At 49.0% G+C, this 21,986-nt stretch overlaps 1 protein-coding gene across 2 annotated transcripts; it reads left to right on the top strand.

The window, feature by feature from the left end:
* The first annotated feature begins 1,792 nt into the window (after nt 1-1,792).
* PMEL (premelanosome protein) lies at nt 1,793-20,500 on the top strand. Of its 2 annotated transcripts, none has more exons than XM_033138826.1 (12): nt 1,793-1,919; nt 9,790-9,924; nt 10,067-10,213; nt 11,276-11,416; nt 12,256-12,417; nt 13,350-13,772; nt 15,586-16,020; nt 16,665-16,826; nt 17,491-17,584; nt 18,323-18,525; nt 18,783-18,870; nt 20,147-20,500. In XM_033138826.1, the coding sequence occupies exons 1-12, from the start codon at nt 1,853-1,855 to the stop codon at nt 20,304-20,306; spliced, it is 2,217 nt and encodes a 738-aa protein (XP_032994717.1). In that variant the 5' UTR covers nt 1,793-1,852; the 3' UTR covers nt 20,307-20,500. The 2 variants fall into 2 exon arrangements, with proteins under 2 accessions (XP_032994717.1, XP_032994716.1); XM_033138825.1 differs by having other exon boundaries at nt 1,794-1,919; nt 18,780-18,870.
* Nucleotides 20,501-21,986: the final 1,486 nt, after the last annotated feature.

Genomic DNA, 21,986 nt, shown 5'->3' with positions numbered 1-21,986 from the left:
CATCCAGAAAACAGATTGGACTGTAACGGCATATGCTTTCATAAAGGCAAGCCTGCAGCCCCCTTCATCTGTTGAAGATGTGTTATAGTCTTTGTGTCTGTATCTAAAGACTGTTGTGGCACCTTTAAAATTAATACCTTTATTGAAGTATTTATTTTGTATTATTTATTAATTAATCTGATTGCTCCTCGGATGCATGAGCTGTAGACCACAGTTGATGGGGTGTATACGTGAGTGTAAAAAGGAGGAAAGCACAAAAGCCCAAGTTGATGGGCAATGAACCGCAAGCAGTACACAATGTGTGTGTGCAGAATAAGCACAGTGACCTTTTGCAATGCAGTAATTGGCAATAACGAACATTTTAGCATTGCTCAGTAAATTAACACAGGAAACCATTGCTGCTATTCAGATCCATATGAACGGAAGTATACTTCTCAGTAAGTTGCAGTTCGGATGTTTCACATGAAACTTGGGGGGGAGAGAGAGAAATTAAACATGCTATTGTTATTTTTAATGGCGCAGGATCAAATTAAAGAAGTTAGAATGGTACACAGCTATGTCATGAGGACCCCTGCCAGCAGGAACATTCTCAAATATAAGGGAGATTCTTATCAATTTTAAAAAAATGTCAGAAGGAGCAGATTGCATTCTATAAATTAAAGGGGAGAAGGAGAGTTTGGATTTGATATCCCGCTTTATCACTACCCAAAGGAGTCTCAAAGCGGCTAACATTCTCCTTTCCCTTCCTCCCCACAACAAACACTCTGTGAGGTGAGTGGGGCTGAGAGACTTCAGAGAAGTGTGACTAGCCCAAGGTCGCCCAGCAGCTGCATGTGGAGGAGCGGAGACGCGAACCCAGTTCACCAGATTACGAGTCTACCGCTCTTAACCACTACACCACACTGGAAATATGCAGCCACTGTGAAATGGGTGAGTTCGTTTGCTCATTGTTATTTTATCACTTATACAGCACAAAAAAATGTGCTGTGCAGAGATTAGCATTTAGGACCGTCCAGTCCCACAGGCTCACAATCTAACAGAAACTATACAAAAGGAAAAGAGAATACCGATGGATGAGAAAAGCAAGCAAATTCAGATACCAAGTCTTTCCCATGACACAATTGCATAGTAAATTGGTACCCTGCCCTTCCACCAAGGAATTCCAAGCACTGTAGATTTGGGGGGCAGTTGTCCCATTTGTTTTCACAAAAACCCTGTGCGGTAGGTTAGACAGAGAATGTGCAACTGGTTCGAACTCCCTTGCAAGCTTTTTATCCTCAGCAGGAAACTGAGCCAAGCTTCTGTCCAGTTCACCTCGCTATCCTGTTATTATGGCTTGTTATCACTTGTATGCTTTTCTTCCTCTGGGCCTTCTGAGCCCATCAAACATTGCGCTTATTCTTGAGCTGGGTGCAAAAGGACCCAGAGGCGAATGGATTCACCAGGCAGCTGAAGGCGCCCTGTAATCTCACCCCCGGTACCCTTTAATGAAGTTGCATAACTGGCAATTTCACTCTCTCTTGTCTTCTCTCTCTCATTATATTTCCATCCCCCCCCCCACTCCTGAAGGAGCCCTAGTGTTTCAGCACTGCCCATCCCCTCCCCTGAACTTCCAGCAAAGGAATCTCATAAGGGGGCCCCATTGTGTTCACCCTGCAAACTTGTGACTTAGGTCACACATCCCATGGCTCCCCGCTATTAGGGGAGGGGGGCAGGCGAGGAGAGAAAGTGGTGCTCAGAGGAGGGGGAGGGTGTATGCAAATGAGCTCCCTTTCTTATATGCCCCCAGCTCTCCACTCCATTCCTTTGCCTCTAGAAGCTCAGAAGGCTACAAAGAACTTGAAGAGCTAAGATGCCACGGACCTGGTACCTGTGGGTTGCAATTGGGGCCCTTCTGGCTGTAGCTACGGCTCAATACAGTAAGTACAGTCCAGTTTTTCCTCATACGGTGAATGATAACCATTTGTTTTACTAGCTTCTGCCTGTTTCATCAGTTAGACCGACCTCCATCACACATTAATTCATGGAGGGGATCTCGAGTGCTGGAATTGATTTTGCAGAATCCGTCTGGTTAAATATCGGGCCCCGGAAACTCAAGAGTCCAAGTATGTGTCCATGAGCAAATCTGCATGGAGAACAGTGCCTGCTCCCATGCTGTTATTACAGGGCTGCAGAGGCTACCTTTCTTATTTTCGTCCTGTACAAGCACAAGAAGCTGAGCAGCCACTTTGCTCTAAGCTGTTAATTGATGGATTCGTCTTTGTAGCCCAACCTGCCTGCCAAGTGATTAATATCATAACACACTTAAGCAGCACGTGAGAGAATATGCAAAGGAAACGATACAGCATAAGGATCAAAGGAGCGTGAAACTTGGTTGTACGTTTCAGCACGTGAATTATACACCTCTCGATACCTCGTTCGTTTTGCTTTGTGTTCTATCTGCTGTCACATCGTAATTTGCCAAGTAACTACTTTTCCCTGCTTCTCAAAACGTTATTCTTTTGCATCTGCGTTGGTTTTTTTATATGCAAGCACGTATTTTGACTTCCACTGCATTGCAATAAGACTGGGAGAAGAATTAGGCAAAAGATCCCCAGCAAAGGGCAGTTGTGAGGCTTAAGTAAGCGTGGTTTCAAATCGGCTCCGAGCACAAAATAAAAGCCTACATGCCAAATTCCTTCTTGCAGCATTCAAATGTGACACAAACAGTGCAAGAGAGGACTCAGATCTGCTTTGTAATGCCATATATGTCAATGCATTTATGTGTGTCTCCATTATTTTACTTCCGTGCAAGGTTCTTGGAAGCAACACAAGCCTAAAAGTCTTTTGCGCGTGTTTTTTTTAATTGGAATTCTCAGATTGGGAAGTCTCTGAGAGCAGCCTGTTCAAAAGCCAGTTTACACTGAGTCAGAGCTGCGGGTCCTTTTACAGAAACAATTTCAATGCCCACAAATGTTTATCAAAAGGTCAGGTGTTTAGTTAAGTGACTGAACCTCTCGCCCTCTGAAATAAACCATTTATTTATTCTGGGCACCCCACATTTAAAGCGTATTCAACACCCCTTTAAAGCATGTGGCGTCCCTGCAAAGAACCCTGGGAACAGTCATGTGCTAAGGGTACTGGGAATTGTAGTTCTTTGCTGGTGGAACTACAGTTCCCAGGATCCCTTGGGGCAGGGAAGTCGTGTATTGGATGTGCTTTAAATGTATGCCATGGGCATAGCTGTTAACTTTTCCCTTTTCTTGCGAGCAATCCTATTTGGAATAAGGGAATTTCCCTTAAAAAAAGGGAAAAGTTGACAGCTATGCCCATGGGTCTGCCCCAGGAACAGCTAATTTTACCTCCAAGATCAAGACAACTTTCTGGAGCTGCAGGTCAAACTAGATGCAACAACTTTCATGCCGGTAGCAACTGCATGAATATTTATTTTTTAAGGGTATGCAAGCAGGTACAGGGCATGTGTGATCCAAATCTGGGCTCTAGCAGGCACCTCTAACCTGGAATACAGAATTAATTCTCAGGGTAACCATGGTAGAAAAGAATGCAGACCTGAAAAGAAAAGCCATTTGAATTTGTGTGGCTCTAGTTTGAATGTTGGCTCATTTCTGGCATAATCGGGTGGCACGTGAGGATTAGCCCTTCTCGGAGGGGCTGTTTTGGCCCCTGCCAATCGCAGTGTGTGGAGAAAAAAAAATAGCGATACCACTTTGCCTTATGAAATGGCATTAATTGTATTCATTGACTTAATGGGTTACGGCAGAGGCAGGAATATGCACACACACACACACACACACAGAGAGAGAGAGAGAGAGAGAGAGAGAGAGAGCCGTAAAGCCAAATCTCGTGGTGATCTGGATTTGTGCCGGGGCGGTCCAGACCCACCCCGCGCCCCTCTAATCCTCTTGTGGTACTGCTGTCTGTCTGGGATGTGGAATGTGTATTTGTGCTCGATACGCAGAGAAGACTTAACGATGGAGACTCTCTGCGCTGGGAGTCAGATCACATTAGGAGCTGGTCTAATTGCATTAAGGAGGGAGAACACTTTGTAGGTGAAATTCGGCCAGCTTGAAACTCCCAGCCACTAGGCATGGCTGTACATTCATCGGCCAGATCAAAGATCTCAAAGGTTGTTCTCTCCCACCCCCACCCCCACCCCCACCCCATTTTTGCAACACAGCGCGGAGCGCCGGTGCAAAATCGCCATCTCTGGTCAGTTTAGCACCACCCGTGCAACCGTGTGTGATAAAATCAGTGCCGTCCGCATCAGATCAGTTATGCGCAGGCTGTGCGCATGATGTGCAGTTGAGCCACAGGATCCAGATTGTGCACCAGTGCAACCGCTTATGTCATGCTAATCCTAGGCTGTTGCACCTGTCCTTGCTGGTTTTTCTGCTTGTTGTTGCAGCAAACTGGAGGAAACAGAGTGCGAACAGACACAACCCTGTGGATTAAGTCTCCCTCTCCCCACAGTGGTCCCTAACACCATTTTGGTCTGACCCAGGCTTTATCTCCGGTATCGCTTTCTAAAGTGAGAGCTGATGTTGCAGGGGATAGATAATTTGCTCCAGAATGCTTTGTTGGAAGTCTCAGAAGAAAAGTAGTTGGGAATGCCCAGATTGGCCTTAATTGTTACACCCCAGCCTCCAGCAATGAGGGAGAGATGTCTTTATTGTTACACACTGGCAGAGTTAGAAATCATACAGCATCATAAAACGTCAGGGGCTGCCACAACCACTGACAACTGGGTGAAGGAATAGATGGACCATAAGGCTAAGCCAAGACTTGGGGCAGCCTGGCATCCACCGGATGTGGCTCTTGCCCTAGGCAAGACCACCTTCTGGCGCCCCCCGCCAAAGCCTGCTTTAGCGGGAGGTGGGGGGTGATGGAGAGGCAAGCAGCAGTTTCTCCACTGTAGCAGAGAAGCTGCCGCTCGCCCGTCCCGCCCTCCACCAAAGCCTGCTTTAGCAGGAGCTGGGGGGTGGTGTAGGGGGCAAGCAGCACCTCTCCGCTACAGCAGAGAAGCTGCTGCTAGCCTGTCCCCCCCCCCTGCCCAAGCTTGGCCAGCGCCCCCTCCATTTTGGTGCCCTAGGCAATTGCCTAGTTCACCTTAATGGACGTGCCGGCCCTGTTCATGCCCCAACATCTTCAGGTAGGACTGGGGAAGACTCCTGCATGAAGCTCGGGAAAGCAGCTGCCAGTCAGTGTAGTTAGCATGCAGCCTAGGTGGCCCAGGAGGCTGATCTGCTCATTGGACAGCTTGGTATATTTCTAGGCTGTATCTGAACGAGGTTTGTTTGTTTGTTTTTTTGGCAGCAAGTTTTTCTACCCAATTCCTTCTCTCCATCTGGAGGCTGGAAACGAAAGTTTCCACAAGGGAAGAGAGTCTGAGAAGGCTGTGTATACTTAAGGGCAAAACCCAAGACCATCAGGAATCCAAGCACTATTTTCTAACTTAAGATCCTGGGAACCATCATTTCTTAATGGCGCTGGGAACTGTAGCTCTCCGATGGGTAAACTACGGTTCCCAGGATCCTCGGGGAAGTCATGTGCTTGAGATGCCAGACGCATCCTCCTCTCTGATCGCATTTGCATCCACGCTCTGGTCTCCAGTTGCATCTCAAGGAGTGAATTCTCCTTCCGGCTCACCGCCCTTTGCAGCCTCTCTCCCCCTCCATTTTTTTTCATGGCAAGGAGCCCAGGACTTTACTCCTCTGCTGCGGGTGCAGGCAGCATGTGATGGCTCAGCCCTGCACAGTGCCGTGGGGCTCCCATCACATGGGGCCTGGCAGGCTGTGCCCAAGCTCTTTCATGTGACTCTCAGCTGAGGGCAGGGCTCTGTAGCTGAACGATGGGTCGACAAGGCACAGGCTACAAGAGTCTGGATCCGCCGGAAGCTCACACATAAAACAAAGCAGGCAAAAAGTGGGTTGCTTGCATAATGTGGGGGGGTTGTCGTTTGCTCCCGGGGCCTGGCAGAAAGTAAAGATGAATGTCCATTTAGATTTGGGAAGGGGTGGCAAGCTGTGTTGTCCAGATGCATTAGCAGCTGAAAGATTTGTATATATCACAGAGCGGCCGGAGTGAGAAATGCCACACTTGCCTTTTTCTTTTTCAAATATTGAACTGAATTTTAACAAATCAACTTCAACTTTAATACAAATTTCCCTGAACAGTTTAGACTTCTCACCCTTACCCTCCATGATGTTTTGGTTCCCACCATATTTATATCTCGTACTTATTTCATCTATTGCAGTGGTTGTCGTTTCCCCTTCCACTGCTTAGATTTCGAATCCTGCTCAGTCACGACTTCCTTGGTCTGTAATACTCACCCAGATAGTCCAAAACAGGTCTCCACTCTTCCATAAAAAGTTCATCGTTTTGATCTCGCTGTCGGTTTTACCGTTTCCGTGTAGTCCTTTAGCTTTAAGATCCATTCTTCCTTGGTTGGAACTTCTCCTTCCTTCCATTTCTGTGCAAATAGGATTCTGAGTGTTGTTGTTGCGCACATAAATAATTTAATCATCTTCTTTCGGACATCCGTTCCTATTATCCCTAAATGGAAAGCTTCAGGGTTTTTTTGGGGAGGAGCCAATTTTAACATTTTCTTCATTTTGTTATGTATCATTTCACATATCCCCTTAGCTTTTGCACATGTCCATCCCATATAGGAAAAAGACCCTTCAGTATCATTACATTTCCAACATTTGCCTGACACAGTCTTTATACATCTTAGCCAATTTATTTGGCCTTAAGACCACCTGTGTATTATTTCCCCAGCACAATTCCTTCTTCTATGAAGCTGTATTATTAGTTTGTCACCAATATTCCCTCTAATTCCAGCGTTCAGAGGTGAGTCCCAGTTCTCGCGGCGCCAAAATGGCAGCACCTACCCACAAGAGAGAAGGGCCCACAGGCTTGAGGGGAAAAAATAATTAATAAAAATTGCCTCTAGAGGGGAGGGAATCATGCTCAGTGACTCTGGAATGCATCGTGAACATTGGAGAAAGGAATGGGCAGTTGTGCAGGGTGGGGAACGGAATGGAACACCCCAGAGCAGGGCTTGGTTGGGCGGTCGGCTGAAAAAACACTGAGCAGGCAGTCTCCATACTGCACCAATGGACAGTCGGCAGGAAAAGGCGTGACTGCTGCGTTGCAAATGCCGCACAGCGAATCCCAGATGCTCACATGAATTAAGTGCACTGAAAGAGTAAGGGGTATCCAGTATGACCACCCAATTTTTTAAATTATGTGGAATTGCTATGTGCTGTGTAGATTGTGGAAGTTCACCGTTTAAGACTTAGATCAGGCACCCTCAACCTGCGGCCCTCCAGATGTTTTGCCCTACAACTCCCATGATCCCAAGCTAACAGGACCAGTGGTCAGGGATGGTGGGAATTGTAGTCCAAAACATCTGGAGGGCCGAAGGTTGGGGATGCCTGACTTAGATTTTAAGTCACCGAAAGACGACCAGAAGTCATGGAGCATCCGTTGCATTTGATGAGGATCCCCTGGCGGGCAGGGGAAGAGCGGCCGATGTCTGCGAAGAATGTGTCAGAGGACTTCTCCAGATGATTGCTCTGCGTCAGAAAGAACATGCAGCCATTAGTGGTTGTGAAGAGTGCAAACTTCTCTTCCTGTCCCCCACCCCACCCCTGTCCAGGGCTTCCATAGTAGAGGGAACTGCTCAGTCTTGTAAGATTTTTCCTTGAGGGAAATGCAATTGCCTTTTGCGCCTGCTAGCGCTTCCATTGCAACTTGCAGTGCCCATGTGGAAAGTGGTTTTGTGAGTGTGCCTGAAATGCTGGTGGAATATGCGCAGCTTGCGGACTTAACACATACTAGAATAAAAACAAGAAGAACGTACGTTTAGAGAAGATTGGAAAATGTTTATTGGATATATGGAGGGGAAACTGTGTGCACTTGAAAACGTTGGCAGCATTAAGATAAATTCAACAGCGTAAACAAGTTTTGATGGGTGTAATAATGGAATACTGAATGGTTTAGTTTATGTAAACTACTGCAGGGATTTGATATGCAAAATGAACCATGGAAAGAGAAGGAGAGTCTTTGATATTTTAAGGATGTTTAAATATTGACATCCAATGCCCTTTTAAAAAAAAGGGGGGGGGTTAATTGGATTGTTTTTGTTTTGGTTAAGTATTTTGTGTTTGTGATTTTATCCTGTTAACCACCACGAGGCCTGTGGGTATAGGGTGGTATACAATTTTAATAAATAAAAATAATGCTGCTCTCGAGTATCTTAAATAAAGTTGGAGTTCTTATTACAAAATACACTGAAATAAATATAATTAAGAACTCTGGCCAGAAGTTTCAACCAAAAAGATGTGTTTACTCGTAAGTAAATACAAATATAGTATCAATCCTGTTAAGAATTACAGTCTTAAATGAAGAAATAGTTTCACATTGAAAAATCCCTTGAAAGTCTTTTAGAAGTTGATGTAAGGGCTTCTACGATGTGTGTCAGATGTATAATGAGACAACTGGAGACCAGGGAGACCAGGACAGGGCCCCGTTTCGGCGTAGATGCCTTCCTCAGCTTGTTTTTTTTTTTTTGAGAGAGAGAGAGAGAGAAGTGTATAAAATATATATGGTTTCTATTTCTTTGATTCTTGAGAAGATGTAGCGTCTTAGAGAAAGTTTTCCCGTGTTTTCTATGCGTTTCCTGTGTTTTCTATGTGTTATACACTTCTCTCTCTCTCAAAAAAACAAGCTGACGAAGGCATCTACGCCGAAACGGGGCCCTGTCCTGGTCTCCCTGCTCTCGGGTATCTGCCATAAGATGCTGGGGAGGAGGAGGACTGCTGCCAGTGGCCCTTTAGAGGCCTTTCTACCTTTCTGTTATACTGGGATCCTTGGAAAGAGAAGACCCCCCAAGCCAGAAGATTTTCAGAGGCCAGCACAGACTGGCAAGCTTTAATGCTGTGGGTTGCAGCGATTGATCCAGTCAGACCCACTCATCCCGCAGTGCAGTCAAAGGCCTGGGATTGACCGGGCTGCAATTCTTCACGTGCTCTGAAATCCTGGCTTGGAACAATGAATTGGGAGTTTTAGTTAGGTAATGTTGTACTCTGGACTATAATAGTCTTCAGCTGGTAATCAGGGCTGGCTCGACCATTAAGCAGACAGGTGCCGGAGGCAGTGGGTGCTGGGGTCCGCCCCCCCATGTTATTGCATTATTGCCATCCAAAAGAAAGGGGGGGCACTCTTGCACCATAGCATGACAAAAGCAGGACAAACATTAAATTCAGAACATTTGCAGTATGAACTATTACAGGCATTCAGCAGGAAAATACAAGACGTGCACTAACTGGAAATGAAGTTGTATATCTGCCCCCCAAATCCTTTGCAGACACAAACAGTGTTGAAGGTGGGCTCATGTATAAACCACCTAAATGCCACAATCAAGAGCACAAATGAATGTACAATCAAAAGGGTGTCTGCAGAGCCCAGTCAAAATCATTGCAGTCACCGCTGTAAATGACCAGTGCTCTCATCCTGCATACGTTGAAGCTTCTGTGGCATTGTCATTTTATTCACCCGTGCTATGATGCGTGTGTGTTTGTGAATGATTCTGTTGTCGGCAGTTACTGCTGCTGGTGTGCATCCCTCCGCAAACATTTAAGCTTTAACTGAGTTGTTTACATTCCATTGCCATTTGACGCCAACCCTTTGCACGCTTCCCAAGATCGCCCCCTTTTCATAAGCGACGTGTTGGGAGACCACGTGCCAGAAAACAGCTCGACGTCCCTGCTCTTCTCTTTCTTTTAGGGACCGGGGGCAGGAACAGGAGCAACAGGTGGGGGCAAAACTGGAGCCAGAAGCACTCCTCCTACAAGACTTGGAACTCCAGACTTTACCCACAGTGGAGGCAAGGAGACGCCAGGCAGAGGAACTGCTGGAGAGGTGAGGACTAACTCTGAACTGAGGACATAGGCGTTCCAGTTACCCATGAGAGAGAAACCCTACGGGTTGAGACTTCTTCTGGGCCTCAACCCCAAGAGTTCTCAGGCACGTTGACCCCTTTCTTTCCCCTTCCCCCATCTAGGTGGTGATGTGACGTTTGACATCAGCAACGATGCCCCAACTATAACAGGTGCCAAAGCCACGTTCAGCATTGCCCTGCGCTTCCCTGGCAACCAGACGGTTCTACCAGATGGAAGCATAGTGTGGAACCAGAACTGCACCATAAATGGTGAGCTGAAGGCCCTGCAGAGGAACTGATACCTCTCTTCCTACCTCTCCTCATTCCTGTCAGGAGTGCCAGCTTGGCCCCGGAACTGTGGGTGCTCGGGCCCGTGGGTGCCATCATCATCATCATCATCATCATTTATTTCTACCCCGCCCATCTGGCCAGACTTCCCCAGCCACTCTTGGCGGCTCCCAACAGAACATTAAAAACAGAATAAAACTTCAAACATTAAAAATTTCCCTAAACAGGGCTGCCTTCAGATGTCTTCTAAAAGTCGGATATTTGTTTATTTCCTTGACATCTGATGGGAGGGCGTTCCACAGGGCTGGTGCCACTACCGAGAAGGCCCCTTGCCCGGTTCCCTGTAACCTCACTTCTCTCAGGGAGGGAACTGCGAGAAGGCCCTCGGAGCCAGTGGCGTACTGAGCTGCTTTGCCGCCCGGAATGGCAAATGCGGGGCCACCCCCCCCCGGGGGCGGAGTGCCGCTCCGTTGCGCCGTGATGTCATGACGCATGCACACTACGGAGTGCAGTCCAGGCTACCGCACATGTGCAGTCCCTCTGTGCTGCCGGGCGTGAGCAGCTGCCGCTCAGACGGGCTGAGGCATCCCGTCCGTGCGGCAGCTGCTCACATGGCAATTCGCAAGGCTGCCAGGCGCAAGCAGCCACACGGAAGGGCTGCCACAGCCTGTCCGTGCGGCGGCTGCTCGCGCCCGGCAGTCCATGCGGGATGCCACACTTGCACAGTCCATCCGGGCTGCTGGGTGCGAGTGGCATCCCTTCCATGCAGTGGCTGCTCGGGCGGCGGCTTGGGAGTCACAGGAGGGTGGCACCAAGTGTCACTCCCCCTCCAGGGTGGAAAACGGGGCGATCCGCCTCCAACGCCCCCTCCTTGCTCCGCTTCTGCTCAGAGCTGGACCTCAGTGGCTGAGCGATGGGGGTGGTATAATTCAGGCATACTGGGCCGAGGCAGTGTGCATGGCCCTGGCACCCAAATTTTGTGGGTGCTCGGGCACTCAGGGCCCCAAGGTGTTGGCACTTACATTTCCTATCCTTGCCTTGCAGGTACCCATGTGATGCAAGGAGAACCCGTCTTCCCCAATCAGGAGACTGACAACTCGGACTGCTTCTTTCCTGATGGGCAGCCCTTCTCTCAGAGCGACCGCCGCAAGCATGGCAAGTTCGTCTACGTCTGGCAAGCATGGGGTAAGCGTCTGCTTTCTGGCCGATAAGGGATAAGGGACAGCTTCCCCCCACACACACGGAAGTCCTGGGGCCATCTCTTAGTGCAGGGATAGCCAACATGGTGCCCACCAGACGTTGCGGGAACTACAACACCCATCACCTGTGACCACTGGCCACTCTGGCTGATAGGAATCGGGCCCAATCTGTGCTATAGCTTTAAAGCACGACAATACCGCTTTAAACGGCTTGCCCCCAAAGAATTTTGGGAAGTGTAGTTTGTTAAGGGTGCTGAGAGTTGTTGGGAGCCATGGCCCCTCTTTCAGTGCAAGTTGGAGATTGTTTTGATATGTGACTGCCTGGGTCATCAGAACTTCAAATACTGCAGGGTTCAGCATCATTGCATTTCAAACTGCACCAGGACAAATTTCCTCATTCCAGCTGCTTCCCTTGTGGGGTCGTTGCATCCTGCACCCCTTTGCCCATTATAATCGTGTTCCCTTTCCCCTGCCTATAGGAAGGCTAACAAACAGAAGGCTGGAGAGCCTCTTTCTGTTCTTCCCTTGGGAGATTCGCATATATGGACAGATCTCCCCACTCTTCTGATTGTGTACTGCTTAGACTTCATTGTGCAGCTCGATGATTAAGCCCCTTTGTGGGAAGAAACGCTAATTGCACCGGAGCAGCGTTGATGTTGCTTCTACCAAATACATGAGTGACCGTAAAGGAAGAGACTTACTTCTGCAATTTACTTGTTTTCTTGTTTATACTCCTTATTGTGGAGCGGTTGCCCTCGGTGATATTTTTGTGTGCGACTTTGCATTTTGCTAGTATATCACTACCCTGTGTATTGTTGGTTGCAGGGCGGTATTGGCAGGTGGTAGATGGCCCCTCGTCCCTGCTGACTGTTGAGACAGGTGATGTACCCCTGGGCTCCTACACCATGGAAGTGGAGGTCTATCACTACCGGGGACGTGAGAAATTCATCCCTATCGGTAGCACCTCTTCAGAGTTCAGCATCACCGGTAGGTCTGGGTGGGTGGGCTCTTTTGCTGTGGGTGGGGAAGCAGTGTTTGAATCATGGAGGCAGCAGGAAAGTAAGGGGCCCTTAAAGCAGTTCACAAGCTCAACCCCTGGACTCCCCCAAACTTACCTCCCCACAGGGGGGGAGTGAGATCTGTTTTTTTTTTCCAGGTAGAGCGTTGCCCCAGAGGTGTCAAAGGGAAATGATTTTAAAATGGATTAATGATGATTATAGATCAGGCATAGGCAACCTTCGGCCCTCCAGATGTTTTGGACTACAATTCCCATCATCCCTGACCACTGGTCCTGTTAGCTAGGGATCATGGGAGTTGAAGGCCAAAACATCTGGAGGGCCGAAGGTTGCCTATGCCTGTTATAGATAGATATAAGATTTGCTGTACTCAAATATTTTGTGGGTAGGTTATAACAAGGTAAAAAGAGTCATAGCAGAAATGAGAACTTGTACTTGAGTTTATGTGTGGGGAGATCAGTGAATTTTGAAATGAAAGGTGGGTAAGATACTTGGAGCTGCAAGAGAGGGAGGGAAAAGAAGAAATATCGGTGGGTGGGGCCTGGGAAGTCAGCTTTTAAATTGGTATTGAATTTGTATTAATTTGGTGGCGATTTGTTTAAAGTTGTGGAAAATCAAATTTAAAAAATAACAGGCAGGTCTTACCTCCCTACAAACCCATCTAAAACAGCAGCTAATGGGTGCATCACAAAAACGAGGAGGGCTGAGTTGCTCTCGTGATGGAAACACCGGCTGTAGGGCAGGTTGATAGCTCAGGAGCCACTGAGGACCAGCAAGCAAGGAGCAGACCAAGTGTGATTCGTGGGCGGGGGGCAGGGAAGACGGTGTTAGTTCTCCATCCGCTGCCCTCTCTTGGCTTACCTCCATGCCCGGAGCTGACTCTCTGTCTGCTCTGCTTCCCAGACCAGATCCCGTTCAACGTGGACATCGCACAAGTGCTGGATGTCGACGAGACCGACGGCCGCTTTGTGCGCAACCGGGCCATCGCCTTTGGCGTGCGCCTCCACGACCCCAGCCAATACCTGCGCGACGCCGACATCTCCTACTCCTGGGATTTCGGCGACCAGAGCGGGACTCTGATATCGCGGGCCGCCATGGTCACCCACACCTACCTTGCCGCCGGCACCTTCAGCCCACGCGTCATCCTCCAGGCCGCCATCCCCTTGGCCGATTGCGGAAGCAGCACCACGGAGGAGCCGTCCGTCGCCCCCACAGCAGACCCGAGCGGCACCACGGCTCAGAGCGGCACCACGGCCCAAGGCACCGCGGCCTTGCCCACCGTCAGCAGCATAACTGGGTCAGGATCCGCAGGCGTCCCAACCTCAGGTAACTAATGGTGCTTCTCCTTTACTAACTTTATTTATTTATTTATTTATTCATTCATTCATTCCCCAGCCACTCTGGGCAGCTCCCAACAGAATACTAAAAACACGATAAAACATCAAACATTTAAAAATTCCCTCTTAAACCATCATCATCACCACCTCCACAATTTACTATTTATACCCCGCCCATCTGGCCAGGCTTCCTCAGCCACTCTGGGCAGCTCCCAACAGAATATTAAAAACATGATCAAACATTAAAAACTTCCCTAAACAGGGCTGCCTTCAGATGTCTTCTAAAAGTCAGATAGTTGTCTATTTCCTTGACATCTGATGGGAGGGCGTTCCACAGGACGGGTGCCACCACAGAGAAGGCCCTCTGCCTGTTTCCCTGTAACCTCACTTCTCTCAGGGAGGGACCCACCAGAAGGCCCTCAGAGCTGGACCTCAGTGTCTGGGCTGAATGATGGGGATGGAGACGCTCCTTCAGGTATACTGGGCCGAGGCCGTTTAGGGCTTTAAAGATCAGCACCAAAACTTTGAATTGTGCTTGGAAACGTACTGGGAGCCAATGTAGGTCTTTCAGGACCGGTGTTACATGGTCTCGTAACTCATCTAGTAAGCAACGCAGGTGAGCTCCACTTCTGTACAAAAAACCAACTCAGACTCTGCGCTGAGAGCAAACTATGCATCTCAAAAACAAATCTGGATATGCACCTTTTGAGTGCCTGGTGCGATTTATTTTGCTTTCAAAGATCTGCAGTTTTTTGTGGGTGGGAAGGACTAGTTATCTACAAGAACTAGAGGGGCACGGCAGTGTATTCAGAGGCTGTATAACACAGAGGCTTTCACCCTGTGTTCTGAGGAATGTAGTGGCCTCTGAAGGTTACCAGAGGGTCAGTAATGATGGAGAGCTGTCCCTGAAAGAGACGAGTTGTCCATCATTATTAATCTTCACAGGGTATGCTCTGGGGCTCATTCTCAGTTCACGTTGGGTGGCAGTGAGGCTCAGTAGGCTTAGTAGTCAATGCCTAGATTTGCCCTGAAGGAGGGGAGGTCTACCTCTGGCCCTCCAAATCTTGTCGTACTACGTATCCCATCGCCCATGACAATTGGCCATGATTACTGAAGCTTTGGATTCCAGCAACCTCTGAAGGACGCAGATTCCCCAGTCCTGCCTGGCAAATCCTCACCAGGACATTGCATATTCCTGTCTTGCAAGGCAGGTCTTCCACCTACATCACTGCTGTGCTGAGTCCACAACTTTCACACTTAGGATTACTTGCCTTTCACTTGGACTAATTCTAGGGTGGCAATGTCTAAATAGTTCTAAATAGTCTCAATGTCTAAATAGTTCATATATGAAGAGTATGCCATTCTACAGCAGGAGTCGGGGTGCTTCGAGATAGACCCCGTGTATCCATTCCGCCTCTTGAACCCCAGAAACTGCTTCTGCTTTTGCCCCAGGCATGCAAAAGCTCCCAGACAAAACCAGCCCTGGACTTCAGCCTGACAGATGGGTATTACTCACATCAGCTGGCCTGCCCATTATCTTCCATCAATGGCCAGCGTAGACCAAGGCTAAAGGGATGTTCTTTGCACAAGAGAGCAGCAAGGTTTACAATCCCTTGATCTGGCATATTTTCTGAGCTATCCCATGGCCTCGCTTTGATGATCACATAAAAGTTAAACCTGTTGCCGACCCCATGTGGTCTTTGTTTGAACCAGCTACTGAAATCAGTTTGTCTACACTCTTGCAAAATTGCATGCTTACAACATTTTCTGTATTACGTCTCATTCTCTCTCTGCCTGTGCAGCCCCAGCCTCCGGGACGACTCAGCAGCAACCCGAGACTAGTTCTTTGGCTACTGCAGCTACTGCAGGCACTGCCACAGTAGTCAGTGCTGTGCCCGAAGGGGCAGATTTAGCCGTAGCGTCTGTAGAGCCTGTGAACGATGCCTCTGTGGCCCCAGCTGAAGAAGCTACAGGCATTACGGACCCTGTAACTGTTGCCACGGCAGTGGCAGCATCCCTCCCAGCCACCGTGGCTTCTGCATCTGTGTCCACCGCAGTGGCTGCATCTCTGCCAGGCACTGTGGCGCCCGATTCTCCCTCTGCAGCGGCGCCTGAAGATGACCCGGGCACTCTGGCGCCCACGGTTTTGTCTCCAGCGGCATCTACAGCTGAGCTTCCTGGGGCATCGACAACACTCCCTAGTGTGGCCGACACTCCACTCTCTCCATCAGCAGCAGGTAGGTCTTGCAGGAGATTCCTTGCCTTGCTTGAGATTTAGCACGGGGCCCTGGAACATCCAGCCGTGCTTATTCACCATGGCTGTCTTTACCCTTTCCCTCAAACGGAGGATAGCTTGCCGTGTTGACCTTGCTGAAGGCAGAGGAAATCCCAATCGGGGCTCAGGGATGGGAGATGGGCAGCGAAGGCAGCAATTTAAAGTCATTCGTATGAAGGTGCGTGACGGTCAAGTCCAGCCTTTCTGTTGAAGATGTGGATACATTGGAGCATCTGCAAGACTTCCCCCAACTGACTGAGCTCCTTGCAGAGTTGTGATTTCGGACTGAGCATCAGAGGGGGTGGCAGCTCTCCCCATAGACGCTTCACCTGCCATTCTAATCAGCTCTCGTGTTCCTGTTGCTCATCCTACACCCAGCTTCCCTTGCAGATTGCCCTCCTTGAATCCGCCTTCTCAGATCCTCTCAATAGAGAGCAAGAACCACTTTGTGTCTTTTAAGACCACAAATCCAGCTTGCTCAGCCACTGCCTGTGGCTATTATCCTCCTGCGATCCCTGCTTTTGAGATGCATGCAGCACGAGGCTTTGCAGGTGGGGGGGGAGGAATGGAGGCATTATTGTTCCTTTGGCCTTGTTCCCCCAACAGATGCCGCTGAAGATGCAGCAACCATCGACCTGACTGTATCCATTGTCCCAGATGCTGGAACGGTGGCGACTGGAGTGGTCCAGGTCTTGGTGAAACGCCAGGCACCTGCTGGCTGCCTCCTCTACCGCTATGGGACCTTTGAAACCAACCTGGACATTGTCCGTGAGTCCTGGGGACGGTGTATGGGTGTGAGAGAGATGTGCTCAAGGATGACTACTAAACTCTGTTGCTCACTTTGGGCAATATTAAAGGAAGGAGATGGTGCCCAGTGCCCCTTCCAGATATTGTTGAACTACAGCTCTCATAATCTGTGGCCATTGACCTTGCAGATGGGAGCTGTGATTCCAAAAATACTTGGATTACTTACTCCTAATTTAAATGAAGAGGCTTCTAGTTTCCAAATTAAGACCAATCTGCAAGTACCAAGACCTTCAGCCTCACAGCCGCCAAAGGAGTGTGACAGAGCACTGGGCTCACCAGAAGAGGATGGAGGGTGATCCAAGTGGCAATCTTTGTGGCTAGATGCAAGAATGAAGATGTGATGCTGGGTGTAAATAATTTCCATTCTGGTTCTAAAAACTAATAATCTCAAAATGTACCCAACTCTGCTGGTAGGCAGATCCATCTCCCCTGTGCAGCTGAGTTGGGTGCCTCTCTTTTTGGACGTCCCAAGTTTTAAACTCGCCTTCAAAAGACCTCCCAAACTTCCCTTGCTTCCCGTGTTGATTCTCAGCAGGCGGAGTTGGGGGTGGGGGTGGACCCCAGTCAGAACTAGGGCGAGAGGGAGAACAAGAAAGAGGCACATCCTTGTTCTCCTTCATTGCAGAGGGCATCGAAGGTGTTGAAATTGTGGAGGTGGTGCCATTGGTGTCAGCTGTTGCTGAGAACACAGTAGATCTCACAGTGACGTGCCAAGGAAGGTAGGTTGCATAAGTAGGAGTAGCCTTTTTTGGTGTGGCTCCAACGTCTTCCACTTTCCCGTTGAAAAACGATGGGCTGAAGCACTGGGCAAGTAGAGTTGGGATGCTTCAAGATAGGTGGGGTTTTTTGGGGGGGGGGCAGTTATTCTGCAAAATGTCATTGATGCAATAATAGTGCATGAACGGTGGATTTATACTGGACAGTCCCACAGACCATTTCACTTTATTAGTTGTTTGGTGATGCTTCCCCAATGATATTGCAAATAGCCAAGTGGAGAGACGGTCCTGCGCTATGGCACAGGATTAGCGTAAGGAAAATGCCAGAGCATTTGTGGTATGAAGTGTTATAGCACCTCAGCAGGACATTAAGGGGCATGGATGACTTGGGAACAAAGCAGCATATCTAACCCCCAGGTTTTTATAGTGTTGAAAGCAGGAGCATGTAAAACTAACCCAAACCCGTCACATGCATGCATCACTGTGAACACGCAATTGAAATGGCATTGGGAGGGAGCTCTGGACTAGTGGAGGAGAATGAAAGGAAGTTAGGAACAGGGCCAAAGGAGCTCCGAGCAGCATGTGCGTGTGCTGTTCGTGTGTGTGACATGTTGGGTAGCCACAGTGAAGCTGCATCAAGACTGGAAAGGGAGAGCAGTGACCCGGAGACTGCTGTGGTCATAGGAGGGAGAGAGGTCTGGCTCCCAACACCTGAACGAAATAGCCTTGTCCTGCTTGCAGCCTCCCTGAGCAAGTCTGCACAACCATCTCGGACCCCGATTGCTTGACAGCCCAGGAGACTGTGTGCATCCCGGCCCAGCCCAGCCCCGACTGCCAGTTGGTTCTGCGCCAGGCCTTCAACCAGTCTGGCATCTACTGCGTCAACGTCTCCCTGGCTGATGCCAACAGCCTGGCTGTGGCCAGCACCCAAGTCAGCATCCAGGGTAAGGACCAAACCTTGGGGAGCCATAGAGCCTATCCTTGCTCTCAGCACCCTGGAAAGCCAAGGATGGGCCAGGGGGAGAAGGGTGGCTTCCCTGTGTTTCTTGTTCTTTGATGGCATGCATTATCAGAGCTGCTGCAGAGATGCCTTCAGAGACTAGCCTGAGGGTTGACCCATGTTCTCCAAGGAAAGATGGTGCACTCCTCTCTTTCTCTCGCTGAATGGGCAAACATTAATTTCTCTTCTCTTCTCCAGCAGCAAGAACTTCAGGCTCAGCCCAAATTGCACTAGTTGTTGGAGTGGTGCTGGTCGCTGCTGCCTTAGGGGCTGTTGCCTATACCTACAGGTGAGCCTTTGTTGAGCCGCATGGGAGCTTGTAGTCAGTTAAGGAACAAGAAAGTGTGTCGGTCCAGCAGCTAGTGGAACGTTGTAGGGCTGGTTAAAGCCTCTCCACCAAGAACGGAGGCATTTTGCCAAGGCCTGCCCTAATAACCACATCTCTAGCTGGGAAGGATCCAGAGGGCTGTAAATCCGGCGGCCCCCTAACAGCAATCAAATCTTTCCTGCAGGGGGGTAGCCTTCAGATGTTTTTGGACTCCACGCAGCATCCTCAGCTAGTCAGGGGCAATGGGAGTTGTAGTCCAGCAGCATATGGAAGCCACCACATTGACTGCCTCTGCCTTATGGCATTTGGGTGGGACCTAACACAGGGAGGTGGCTGGTCTCTTGAACACTTACAGCTGACTTATATTGAACTAGCCCACGAGTCGACCTAGGCCAGAATTTCCCAAACTTGGGTCTCCCAACTTTTTTGGACTACAACTCCCATCATCCCTAGCTAGCAGGACCAGTGGCCAGGGATGATGGGAATTGGGGTGGGGGATCTGTGACGTTCCAGATAGTTGCTGGTCTACAACTCCAGTCACCTTTGACCACTGGCCGTGCTCGATGGAGGCTGACAGGAGCTGGAGCCCAACATAGCCCATTCCTGCTCCAGAGCCTCCATGCAACACATGGGCTCTTCCAGGCATGATGCCTCTTTAACATGACTTCTTCCACCTCACATTTGGGGAAACTACAGCGCGAAGGTGAGGCAAGCTGACCAAAGCCAGCCAGAGTAGCCCTGGTGGTTGTAGAACTTGTAAACCTTTCTGCTCTAGCAAATAGCAAAGCAGTTGGGCATGCCAGTGGAGTGGGAAAGCTCCCCAAAGTGAATGTTCGTTGCATTCAAAGCTTGTGGGCAGATAGTCAGTCTACTCTCCAAGGCTTCAACTAAGTCAGTTTTCTTCTTCCCTCGGCACACAAACCATTTCTACCTTACCACAGTTCATCTGTCATTGCTCCCCACAGTAGTTTGTGTCTTCCATCTCCTCCAACCTTGGCAATCTATCCCAACCTCAAACTAACCACTTTGAATGGCCAGCTCAGTAGCATTGAGCTCTCCATTGCCCAATGTCTTCTGAGCAGAGACACGGATGGCATGTAGATCAAGCCTATGTGGCCAAAATCCACCTACTTTGCTCAACGAAGAAGCCTTAAAAGCCTTAGTATATCTGTTTGAAACAAGCTAGAAAACTGTGGCTCACTAAATATTTTACTCTCACTGTTTTCTTCCACTACAGGCATGTGAAATACACACCCCTCCGTGCTGCGACATCAGCCAGCACCTCTCCCAGCAGCTGGTTACCTGACCGCACCACTGTACGCCTCTTCCTACGCCAGGCTTTTGGGCAGGGGGCCAGTGGGGAAAGCAGCCCACTGCTGAGTGGCAATGTGATCTAAAGATGGAGACGAAGGCCAAGGAAGCCAACTGAAGCCTTGCTGACTACTGAACCAGATGCCTCGTGGAGCCAGCCCTGAGAAAGGAGATAGTGTCCTCCTCCTCCTCTGCAGTTCTTCCACCCTAAACTGACCCCGCCCAGCATTCTTGTTCTTTTTTAAAAATTACCTGCTAAGTAAACACTCAGACTCCTTGATGGTGCCATCTCAGTGCCTGCCTGGGTGGGAGGGAAGACACAAGACCCTGCAGAGGTGCTAAATTGCTTGCTTTCCTATACCTTCTCCACATCCTGATCTGCCCCTACAGGGTCAGCACCTGCCCCAAGCACCAGCTGCCCCTAATGTCTACCAATATGCCGGTTGTGAAGCCACTCTTGCACACTAAGTTGAATGAGGTATAGGGCTGGGTGATATATCATCCAAAACCCGTTGCAAGTCCGTATTGTGATATTAGTTACATAATTTTTAACCTGGCAATATATATTGTGAGTCATGATATGTGTGTGTGCTATGCAAAAAAAAAAAAAAAAAAAAACACCATGTGGAAAAAAACTCATGAAGTCATACACCCTTATTTCAGACATTGTGATATACCAGTATATTGCAATGTTTAGCTGGTGATCTATTGCAATTTTGAAAACCAGATATCGCCCAGCCCTAACTTAATGCTTCTCTCTCTCTCTCTCTCTCTCTCTCTCTCTCTCTCTCTCACACACACACACACACACACACACCTTTCCCTGTATCTACACAACAAACTAATGTATCAAAGAAGATTTAAAATAGCTTTCTTCATTGTCTGCCAGTTTTGTATATGCTGCAAGCCTTTTAAGTAAGGAGAGGCTGCAAAAACAACACCTCATTTACTGCCTGAAGTGATATGGTCCCTCTGCATAGATGGGTTCCTAGTTAACCACGTTCCCTTACATGATGCTGTACATGTCATGTAACTGGTGAGCATACCATAGCTGTCACTGGTGGCCACAGGGTACACTAGAGCAATGGGAAGGAAGAAGCAGCAGCTTGTCAGGGCAGTTAGAGAAGCTGGAGAAGGGGAAGGCCTGGCTCTTGAGGAACAGGTTTTATAAAGTACAGCTCTCCCAAATAGAGGTTTCTGCCCTGAAGGAGATAAGAGAGTGAGAGCAGGCTGCTGTGGAATGAGCAAGATAGGAAGATCTGCAGCACAGACTTGGGTGAAAGCATGTGGCAGAGCAATGCCAGGAAGGGGGCCCAAAACAAAGAAGGGCGATGGGATCTCAGATTTATGGGGGAATCATTCTGCAGAGTGTGCTGTGGGGCTTCCTGGCTGACAGAAGAGGCAGGGCTTGTTGTTCCTGTTATGTGAAAGAACGGCTGCACATGCATACTCGTACTCTTCTATCCATTTAACAAAGAAGAAGAAAAACCCAACAACGGGCTAGTACGTTCGAGAAGTGCTAGCAAACGCCAGCTAGTTAATTTCACCACTCCACTGACTCTTAGGAGGCAGAGAGAAGGAGCAGCAGGTCTTCTTAGAGCCGCATTCCTAACAGAGCCCCGTTTTCCATCCTTACTTCCCAACAGGTTTTTAAAAGCTACCAATGCACGATCCGGGCTGGTACCACAGAAGCAGTAAGATCGCTGTCGGGTACTTTCACACATGTGCAAACACACATACTCCCCCCCCCCTTTTCCCAAACCTCA

The sequence above is a fragment of the Lacerta agilis genome, chromosome 2 (genome assembly GCF_009819535.1).
Source record: "Lacerta agilis isolate rLacAgi1 chromosome 2, rLacAgi1.pri, whole genome shotgun sequence".
NCBI lineage: Eukaryota > Metazoa > Chordata > Lepidosauria > Squamata > Lacertidae > Lacerta > Lacerta agilis.
This window is presented reverse-complemented; position numbering and strand designations above follow the sequence as displayed.

What these genes read in the sequence shown, in the direction of transcription:
- PMEL (XM_033138825.1), top strand. Translation starts at nt 1,853, where the DNA reads ATGCCACGGACCTGGTACCTGTGGGTTGCAATTGGGGCCCTTCTGGCT. An exon ending in CCAGAACTGCACCATAAATG is followed by an intron (nt 10,214 to 11,275) that starts GTGAGCTGAAGG and finishes CTTGCCTTGCAG; the next exon opens with GTACCCATGTGATGCAAGGA. An exon ending in TTCAGAGTTCAGCATCACCG is followed by an intron (nt 12,418 to 13,349) that starts GTAGGTCTGGGT and finishes TCTGCTTCCCAG; the next exon opens with ACCAGATCCCGTTCAACGTG.